The following is a 10,448-nucleotide window of genomic DNA, read 5'->3' as shown; positions in this document are numbered from 1 at the left end:
GTACTTACATCTACAGCATCCTCCAAGGTCCGACCCACAAAACAATCCGTCAGGAGAGCCCAATTCCGCTTCAAGCAGTCAACAGCGAAGTCAGCAACATCGTTTGTCGTATCCAACTGAGCTAAGTCTATCGAGAGGGAGAGTGGGCTGAGGCAAACACAGAAATTACCTTCCTGAATGAAAATATTGAAATTCAGGATCTCCTGTTTTGACACGGACCAGGTGCCACATTGATGCCGATGTTTACAGTGAACCTCCACAAGAATCAGACCAAACAGAGTGCTTATGTGATAGATGTTGGCTTCTGCAGAGACACAGGTGACCTGAGACGTGGAAAAGCTGGAAGGTATGAGAAATGAGTGGAATGGAGGGCCTACAGGCGGTGGGAAACTTCCACGAGGCGGGATTGCGGCACCAGGGGTCCAAAGGTGAAGAGGGAAGCACCGAGTCCCACGTAGTAGGATGTCGGTAGATGGCGGTGAAATGACCCCTCCCGCTGCTCCTTCACCGGTTTTGAACATTCCAGAGCTTCTAATTGGAGGCGCAACTCCTCCTTCTCCTTCAAGACCTCCGCAGTCTTCGCCTTTGTCTCTTCGATGTTTTCACGAGCTTTGATTATCGCTGCAATATGGAAGCGAGGGGAATACTTTCAGTGGCAAACACTATTTTTCGCGAGATAATGTTACTAAATGTGGAATGTTTGACCCCCATAAACAATATGGGCGCTGGTAGCTCTGTAGTGCTTTATCCTATCTGTGACCGTAGTTATTAAGTCGCAATGATTTCGGAAGGTAAAAAGGATAATCACCACTTACCTACCAACACAGCCTCATTTTCCAAAATGCCCGACCACCCATTAAGTTCTGCAAGGAAAGACGCGGGGGTGGAACTGTAGAATTGGAGACGAAAAGAGGTAATGGATTCTAAAACTCACCGGTTTGAAGCTTGTCCACCTCCCTCAACTTAGCTTGAACCTCCTTTTCTAGAGCAATGACCTTCTCCTCCAATTGACGCTCCAGATTCTAGGTAATGTGGAATCATGCATGTACGTGATGCATACGTACAAAAAAGTGGATGAGTCAACTTACTCCCAAGGGGAATTGAAGGCTGGAAACAACTTTATTGACAGCATTAGCACAAATTCGGTTGCAGAAAAGGTCCCTCAGGAAGTTAATACGCTGGATTTTCTACAAGGATTTGGAATTGCCATGAATGCTCAAGAATGTGTATTTAGGTTACACACACGGTTATACGAGTTTCTTAAGCTTCATGCGATTTGTCTTCTACGCGGGTAGCATATAGTTCCGCTTCTACCACCTATTCGAGTAGGTGTTCACCCTTCTTGTAGACCCAGAAAAAGGTGACTTTCAGAATCATGCAATTTACAATCCCTTCAGAGCTAACTCGGGTGCCCAAAGGCATTATGCGATAAACCAATGGCAGTCCAACGGACACAATACGTGATAAATTAACCTCTTTAAAGTTAATGGCATGCACCATTACTATTCAAAAGAGATCTTTCCACCAGGCTGCCAAATTGCAGCACCACATTTGTTCCTACCTCCTGAGTAACTTCAATGAACTCTCTCAAAAAACCACCGGTTAGTGAAAAAAGTAGTGACATGTATAAGGAATTAAAGGCAGAATATTATATGACACTGATCACTCCGATTAGGTACTACCGTAGTAAAATAATTAAGCCACTTACAGTCCTGTGTAGCCCCTCTACAAATATAGGGGGTGTAGATAAGCAAAAACTATAAAGAGGCTTAAAAAGCATGGTAACTTACCCCATCAATGGATAATTCATTGAACTCCTTCAAGAAATTCAACCCAAAGTCGGCTGACTTGGTCTGCTGCAATTGTTCAACAAGTACAATTCAGTGGAAACACTACCAAAAGGACGTGCAATCAATTCGGCACAACGAATGAGGAAAACTTTGCCCTAAGATGCCGTGACTATCGTGTTCCACCACAGCCATTACGCTTCCTTTCTCAATTTACAAGAGCTTGTATGCGATCGCAAATTTTCATGCGTGATTAGTTAAAAATGGAATGGAATCGCTCCTACAAAAGTCCGATATTTTAGATGGCTCAACATTCCCAAGGGAGGCAGAGAAAGCTAGTGAACTATTACAAGTTCAACAGCTATATGGATTTTGGCGAACCGTGGCTCGAGGCATCGGTGGACAAAGTGCAGCACTTTAAATGACGAGGTTAACGCCGTGATGTGTTGACAACTTGACAAACCAGGGGGCTGACATGGGATCAGGTTCGTCGAAGTTGACGAGTGGCTAGATGGAAAGCAAGGGATGCACGAAAAAGCAGCAAGGCTCATCGACATTAGTATTTCAAAAACGCAATATCACCTTTAAAAAAGTCGACAAAGTTGGATGGAATCCGACACATTAAATAAGAAACGACAGAAAAAGCAATTGTGAACTGATAAACTGGCTGTACGCCTTTATGAATGGAGTACTTCAGGAAACAAAATTACGGATTAATTGAAGCACAAGGGTCTGCTTACCTCTGTTAACGCTAAATCCACTAACTGTCCCATTCTGCTTTTGTATGCCACGGTCCGGCTGCAAAATTGAGGAGATAAGTCAATATCCAAGAGTAAAAGATACTAACTCACCTGTTCGCATGAAGTCCGTAAAACGTTACAAGATCATCCAAAAAGGTCTGAAGGTACTGTTCCGCAGCTGGATCCAGCTTGAATCAAGCGATAAAATCATTTATTTATACACGGTTGTTAGTATACATCAAGTCGTTATGAAATGCAAAAACTAATATTTTGTTCATTTTTTGAACAACGACGATCCAGCTATAAGACTGCTAAGAAATATAGCATAACCTCCGCAGCGTTTTAAATTTCTGTTTTAACTCAAAACTCCAGCATTTACTAGAGCCTCCAGTAGATAACATTCCATCTTTTTCGCGGTTTATGAGTCTAATGTAACCTTTTCAAGCTTAAACGTGCGCTCCTTGTTCACATCCTGGACAATTTTACAAGCGGTGTTATGGAGGTTCCAGGTTTCTACACCAACGTAATGACATTACGTGTGAAAAAATGAAATAAAATTAATCCATTATTCCACAAACGATAGCATAAGAGGTGACAAATTAAACCGTAAGAAGAGCTTCGGGTATTTCAAGGAACGTTCATAACAGCAAAAAAAGAAGGATATTGACTCTTGAAAACAGGACTTAGATAAATCCAAAAAAGACAACAAATAAGCACATTAGAATAAATTGTTCAGCTAAAAATGGCACTGGATACCTTTCCTGCCTTCCAGGACTCGATGGGAAGGGCTTTTTCAAATACAAATCCAAAGGATGACGCCTTTATAACTGTCAATACATTCAGCTCCAGCATATCGTTTATGAACTCCTCCACGGTCACGCGTTGCCGCAAAACCTGAAGGAGAATAAAGTTGATGTTACTAATCCAAATGTTTAGTGACACAAAGAGCGGAGCCAAGATTTACCACGGGTGGTTCGACTTTAAGTTGACCAAAGCCACGCGTGGAGATGGCGCGAAGAAATTCAAAGTTTGTTAACAATCGCTCGGTGAGCCTCCTGTCTCTAGCAATTGATAGATCATGTTTACCAATGCCTGCAATAAAAAACTCCTCCGATGGAAGCACATGTTTTGAGGGAGTCCTCATTGAAGTAGAGAGCATGGGAGTAAGGATAGGCGTAAATAGGGGGCCCAGTGATCTTGGGGGTGGTTGCTTAGCCGAGCCCGGAACATCGAAAGCGGCTTGAGCAGGTCGGATTTTGTTGAACTCCTCCAGAGGGTTGGAGAAGGCTGATTTGGGAGACGAAAACTGTGAATGATCCTGCGGCTCTATCCTCGCCACCTCTTCTTCCTCCCAATCAGAAGGTGAGACCGGTATACGACTCTCAGCTACAAATGGCGACTTTTCAAAACTCAGGAAATGATCCTTCGGTCCCACCTGGAGATTGTCCACCTCAGAACTTAAATCAACGCCAAATGAAGGTGGCGTGACCGTTTCAATGGAATGTGAATCAGCAGATTCTGTGCTGAGTGCAACACGCTCTACACAGTCCGACTTAATTGAATCCTCTAGAACCATAGATTCTGCCTCCATGTTGACGGAACCATCGAATCCATTACTGACACCACACTCCATGCTCACGTCAGCTGTGTCATCAGCCGGTGGTTCGAGCTCAGACTCGAGATGGTTGCTGGTCATTTCAACTGTTTCGTCAATACACATGGAAACCTCCATTACGTCCGACGTGGTAGACGGAGGTGGGTTGGGGCTCTGAATGCATGAAACATCCATATCAACATCCTCATTGAGGGAGGGCTGACCTGCGTTTGTGCTGGAAAACGGATCAATAGAATACAATTGTGGCTATTACAAAATCAGTGGGAGAGAGAACGTCCCTTACTGGGTAATGTTCAGAGCACTGCTCGATGACCATTGGGAGAAATGGCTTGCGCCAGAAATCTTCGAGCCAGAAGACCCAGAAGAGGAAGATTGTATAGCACTAGGAGAAAATAGAGAATGAGGGAAATCATGTCAGAAATGAAGAGCCAATAAGGTGGATAGATGCAAGTTACCTGTAACGTTCATTGGTGAGAGAAGCAAACTCCCTAGAAAGCAAAAAATAACCGGAAAATAAGAACATATTACTGAATTTCGATTCGTTTTGAAAAAGAAACGCGTTTCCGAATGGGAGCATTTTCTTTCTATGCACCAAAAATTACGAAAAGCATGCAGTCCTACCCCAGAGGATTCCAAGTCAGGAAAGCAAATCGGTTTCAAGACCTAAAAGAGCAAAGGTAGTAAAAACATCAAAACCTACCGATTTCCTCGCTTTTTCTAGAAAAAAAGAAATCAAAAAAACATAGATTAGAAACAGGACTGGTACATTCACAAATCGGGCACGCATCAGTTGCATAAAAATAAGACACCGCATTCTAGAACGGGATCGAACTCCAGCGATTCTACATACGAAGTCGGTAGAGACACCCGAAAAAAATAAACACAAATCAGAGGAAGTGGGTAATATATCGGTGACACAGCCATCTAGTGCAAAATTTTTACTAAGAATCCATATACCACTTGCTCACGCCACCATGAACAAACAGCCTGATCAAAATCTGCGCTACATTATTGTATTATTTACACAAACCAAAAAGTGGAAAGGACTCCACTCTATCCATCAGACAATATTCATCACCATAGGACAGGATACAAGGCATGACACCTATTTAAAAAGCCGATATTCAAGCATGACTAAGCAAAATGCTAGCTATTAAATATGCTCCCTTTGAAGAAAAATAACAGTAAGACATACGGTCACCAACGCCCGACATATCCGTATTCGGAAAAAGCGGCGCGAGCCAATTTTTGCCTTATTAATACGGATAAACAAATATTGGCGAAAATTGTAATTTTATGCGCTGCAGGCTTTAAAGCAGACGGCGCACCGATTACCCACCTTTATTTTTAATGAAATAAACAGCGGACAATTCCTTGATTGCTGCATTCCTCAGTTATCACGTCATTAAGCAAAAACCGAAGCGCGTTAACCACGCAAACCGACGCCAACACCACCCACACACGGCCCACACCAGGAGACGGCCTGGCCCAACGGCCAACAAGATCCGGAATCGACCCAAGCGCCCACCAAAGAGCAAATTAGCCGAGTCAAGTGGACCAAAGTGCATAAAATTTTACAGGTACACAACACCAAATCAATACATTCCACATAGAATAGGGCACATAAAACAGGACTGCCCCAGGAGAAGCCTCTCTTGCAAGAAATGCGCACCGACCATACTTGTAATGTACAAACGACGAACTCAAAAACCGTCGTTACCAGGGTCATCCAAATCGTTGTAAGAAATAACACCACGTCCCCCAGACCTTGGTCTAAATAAATAAAAAGGTGGTAGACAAATTCTCCACAAAGCTTATGGCAATCATCCAAGAAGCGGTTACCCATCACCAGGGTAGAGTCTCTTGCGGCTGTTGTAATCCTTATAGCCACCTACACCGCGTGGACTACCTCCACGAACACCATTGTGGCCGGAGAGTGCGTAAATCTCAGCCTGATTGGTGCTGCTATAGATATTAGCTGCCCCAGACACCGCGGTAGCCGGAATTCCATGATGACTGCCATCACTCCCAAAATACTCCTAAAAAGCGAACAATGAGGATCAAATGCACCCACATACATGCCCCTAATACGAAGTATTATGCTTACACGTGGACCGTATGGCATCGAGTTAGTTCGATAGACACCACCACCCCGATAACCACCGCCGGCTCGATAAGCGCCGCCAATATTTCGCCCACGCATTCCGGGTGTGTCCCCAATGGGACCAACAGAAGTGGGTGGAGGGTAGAACCGGTTTATGAGGTGACGGGGAGCCTCCGGCAATGATGGACGTTTCGGATCACGCAGGAAGTTATTAAAAAAGATGGCCTGCAAAAGAGGCTCTTAGTATGAGCATTAGAGTTGGATAATCACTCTCCTTGGAGGATCAATAGAGAAATGCCAGACTTGGAATTCAACTAAGGGACAAATGTGGAAACATCCCTGAACCTTTCATGAAGACAACTTACATTGTCCTTTTTGGCTGCCTCCACCTTTTCCATATGTTTATTGAGGATGTGTTTGCGGACAAATACTGGCTCACGAAACTTCTTGTCTGATAAAGGACAAACCCAAACGACCTTGCATCTAAGATGACACATAATGTCATTCGCTTGAGGACACGAAATCCGGAGAGCAAATAAAGTACGTACGGTTTTTTCTTGCTTGTGCGCTTCTGGATATTCGCCTCAATAAAAGCCTCAGCTGCGGCCTCAGGATCTCTTGCACCAAGAGCCTCAATTTCCTCATCAGTCAAGTCACGGGGGACATCAAGTAAATTGGCCATTTTTTCGTTGAACGTCTGCATGAAAGGCAATAAGTATACAAGCAGACCATGTAATGGGAGTCACATTGGAAGCACAACAAAAGCACTTACACTGATGTAATCGTTGACCTCGCGTTGAGTAACGGTGGGAGTTGTGGAACCACGAGAGTCAAGCGTGCCACGAGCGTGGAAAATGCCACAACGATGGGGCATCAAGTCCTCCAACTGGTAGAGTGTCGCAGCATAATAGTCAATTGAGTAGACAATACGAAGATAAATTATAAGGCGATCAAGAGCACGCAGCAGAGAGGAATCGGTGTCGATGGGACTGAAAGAGGCAGTCTTGTCCCCTTCTCCATCAATAATATCAATTGCCTTACCGGTACTCCGGTCTAGATAATTTTTAAAAATGTGCAATATTCTCCCAAAATTGATTTGCAAATTACTTGGAATTTAACTCACTAAGCATAGCCTCCTCCTCCGAAGCAGTCTCATCGACTAGAAAATCAGTCAAATTACGCATCAAGGGATTTGCGGAAAACACACCGGGCAAACCAGGAACAGGACAAGCATTGGTAACGGCATCACCCTCCTCGTCCCCTGGAAGAGACCAGAGACTGTGCTTGGTGTCCAACTGTGCGACAAGTCGTGAGGCGATCCGCAGGTCATTGCGCATCACCGGTCTGTGACGCGTTAGGGCAGCGGATACTGGGCGAATGCGCTGAGCCAATTCACGATTTACAGTGGCGCAGAGGTCATTTGAATCTTTGCCTTGATGCCACTTTTCCCGCAAAACAGGATTTGTGTTGAGAGCCCAGCATATCTTCTTGATGTTTGCGTTGGGTTCATAGGTGGCCCAGGCGTGCCGCGTAAATCGACGCTCTGGCATAGGATCGTAGATAGCTAAGCGGATAAAACCCGGTTGTGATGTGCACATGTCCTCCAATTCCTTCCGTGTTATGGTTGGGGGCAAGCAGCGGAAAAATATTGACGCGGTTTTATGAAGGTCTCGTCGTGGAGGCTGGCGTTTGGAACCGGCTTGTCGATCAATTTCCGTCGTCAGTAAACATCCACCAGCAATGACACTATTATCTCCAGAATGTTCTGTAATATCAGCATTTTGGGGTGATGAAACATCCCTATCCTCCACTTTAATATCATTTTTGGTATCCTCGGATTTCTCCCTGTCATCAACACTCCTCATATGAGCTGAAAATAAAACAGCAAATAAGAGCACGAAAGCATCAAGTAAAAATACGCCACTACGGTGCATCAAAGCGCCGGTTTTATAAAACAAATCTCTGTTAAACTTGCAGAATACTGGCTGATGGCCGTCTTCATTTTCTGATTCCTTAGTGTCTCCGCCGTAATCTTCTTCCTCTTCATGAATATTATCTTGTGGATTTGGCCTCTCCTCAGATTCACTCTCACTGCTCACACCGGTCCAATCATTGCCAACCGCCGTCTGTTCAGGTTTTGATTCGACAGGCACCGCTCTAGGACTGCGCTTCTCGGTAAACTTGCGGGCATCCACCTCTTCACCGGAATAAAAATCGGACTCCTCACCTTCACTTTTGGGACCACTCTAGAAGCGAGATGTCTGACATGAAGCGAAGAGTAATAATAAAACAGCATCTGACAAACCAAGGAGACTAACCTTTTCTTTTGGACTCCTACGGTCGTCATCTGTGGCTTCGGGGTTATCCAATATTGCCAGATCATCATCAGTACCTCCATTTAGCTTTATTACGACCGCATCCATAAGCTTTATCAGGTTTTTACCATTTTCCATATCGACTGATTGATTGTCGATCATACCCTTATCAAACAGATCCAAAAAGACATCAAGACGCTGACGGATATTTTTGGTGACTTGCTCACGAGTGTCATCAATGAAATCTGGATGATACTTCTCCCGAAGCCTAACGCCAAATATTCGGCGAGTGGATTTTAAGGAACAAAATAATGAAAACTTAAGTAAAAAACCAACCATTCTTCATTTTTATGCGCTTCAAAAAATTCCTCAATGTAGCGTTTGTTAAACGACTCCTTGTATTCCTTGTACTTTGCAATGGCCTCCTCGTCGGTAATAAAATCATCCAAGGGTTCCAGAAACCGCTTAAAAGGCATCAGGGGTGGTCTGTAATTCATTTCATCTTCCATAGAATCCTTCTTTGTTTCTCTCGAGCGAAAGGCTGGTCGATGATCATCATTCCAGACACGACGAGGCCTCTTGCTTGGCGGTTCATTGCCGAAAGATGGCCGATCTCGTGGGCCACCAAACGAACGATAATCTGATGGACGCCGATCAGGACGTGATCGGGGAGCATTTGAATGCCCAGCAACTGCACGATCATCAAATGGTTCACGTTTTTCCCGCCTATTGTCAACGTCACTACGCTCGCGTCGGAACTTATCCCTCGTCCTGCGGATATCATTGTCATCGTCTGAATCACCCATTCTGCCTAGAAGTGGACCAAAAACCTGAGCTTCACCAGAACCCGAAAAATACCACAACTAGTATAGATAGTGGCAATAACAGGCGTAAGGCTCTTCACTCACCATCACGAGCAGAAAATTTCAGTTGCTTAGATCACGAACGTAAATGGGACATGCGTGTCAAGATGTTTATTTCGAGTAAAATACTTATTCTATGTAATGACCGTATAAATGACGTCAGGTATGACAATAGGAGTAAATTTTTTGACGGTAAGTACACAGGATAACGAGGTACCCCGCTGCCAGATAACATACCTTCGCCCCCAACTAGCTTAATGGCTGAGTTAAGAAAAGGCATTTACGAATTAAAACAAATCCGCCACTAGTCATCAATGGTGGGTCATGTGAATGAATCAAGGGCTTCTAAACCCTGCAAAGCTGCAAACCATGGTATTTTTTGGTTTGTAACTCGTATTTCAAGTTTAGAAACATTCTAAACCAAAAATTAGATTTAATGTGTAACGCCATTGGAATAAGACGTAATATCGAAAATGCTTGTCGATTACTTTAGACTAAATAGCAGGGCCTCATATCCCGGAAGTTCATAATCGTCAAGGAAAAAGAGTGGGTACCTGTTTTCCGAGAAATCCAAGACGCATATTTCGGAAAAATTATAGGGAACTAGAAAACTGCTCGGAAATGAATGGCGGGGTTTCGCCATGTAACGCTCATATGAAACACTTTAGGGTACATCATATAATGATCTTGCTAATACTAGAAAACCGGGTTCATGAAATTGATTTGCTCATGTGGGATGGGTTAGTAGAAGATCGGGCCTGAAGTCGTGAAAAACCATAACTAATCGATTGCTGCAGCTCCTTTATCATTGTCGCAGCGTCCCGGGACTTTTCTGAAGACAAAAGGAGGTGTAATACTCGGGCAGAATACATACATTCAGCACAGAGAAGGTATTTGGCCTACCGGCATAGCCTGAAGGCCAGCCCACCCGGCGTGGTACAAAGGCTATATCAAAAGAGGCTCCTCACTAAAACCGAGAATAAACAACCACCGCATTACATTGTAGCTGGCACACCATATTCCT

At 44.1% G+C, this 10,448-nt stretch overlaps 1 protein-coding gene across 1 annotated transcript in view; it reads right to left on the bottom strand. All coding sequences in view use genetic code 11, as the record gives it.

Annotated features, from left to right (window-relative positions):
* EGR_06848 (Serrate RNA effector molecule) overlaps positions 1 to 9,367 on the bottom strand; it is a gene marked incomplete at both ends in the record, with an annotated part of 9,816 nt that extends 449 nt beyond the window's left edge. The window contains 16 exons of the mRNA XM_024496097.1: positions 9 to 339; positions 378 to 621; positions 996 to 1,107; positions 1,791 to 1,856; positions 2,528 to 2,585; positions 2,639 to 2,715; positions 3,284 to 3,421; positions 3,492 to 4,356; positions 5,606 to 5,915; positions 5,992 to 6,181; positions 6,250 to 6,471; positions 6,686 to 6,943; positions 7,019 to 7,299; positions 7,370 to 8,492; positions 8,565 to 8,829; positions 8,898 to 9,367. Of these exons, the coding sequence (XP_024349517.1) occupies positions 9 to 339; positions 378 to 621; positions 996 to 1,107; positions 1,791 to 1,856; positions 2,528 to 2,585; positions 2,639 to 2,715; positions 3,284 to 3,421; positions 3,492 to 4,356; positions 5,606 to 5,915; positions 5,992 to 6,181; positions 6,250 to 6,471; positions 6,686 to 6,943; positions 7,019 to 7,299; positions 7,370 to 8,492; positions 8,565 to 8,829; positions 8,898 to 9,367 (5,010 nt within the window). The remainder of the gene's footprint in view (positions 1 to 8; positions 340 to 377; positions 622 to 995; positions 1,108 to 1,790; positions 1,857 to 2,527; positions 2,586 to 2,638; positions 2,716 to 3,283; positions 3,422 to 3,491; positions 4,357 to 5,605; positions 5,916 to 5,991; positions 6,182 to 6,249; positions 6,472 to 6,685; positions 6,944 to 7,018; positions 7,300 to 7,369; positions 8,493 to 8,564; positions 8,830 to 8,897) is intronic.
* Positions 9,368 to 10,448: the final 1,081 nt, after the last annotated feature.

Source organism: Echinococcus granulosus (genome assembly GCF_000524195.1).
Source record: "Echinococcus granulosus chromosome Unknown EG_S00064, whole genome shotgun sequence".
NCBI classification, from domain to species: Eukaryota; Metazoa; Platyhelminthes; class Cestoda; order Cyclophyllidea; family Taeniidae; genus Echinococcus; species Echinococcus granulosus.
Note: the sequence above shows the minus strand (reverse complement) of the source record. Positions and strands in the feature narration are given on the sequence as shown.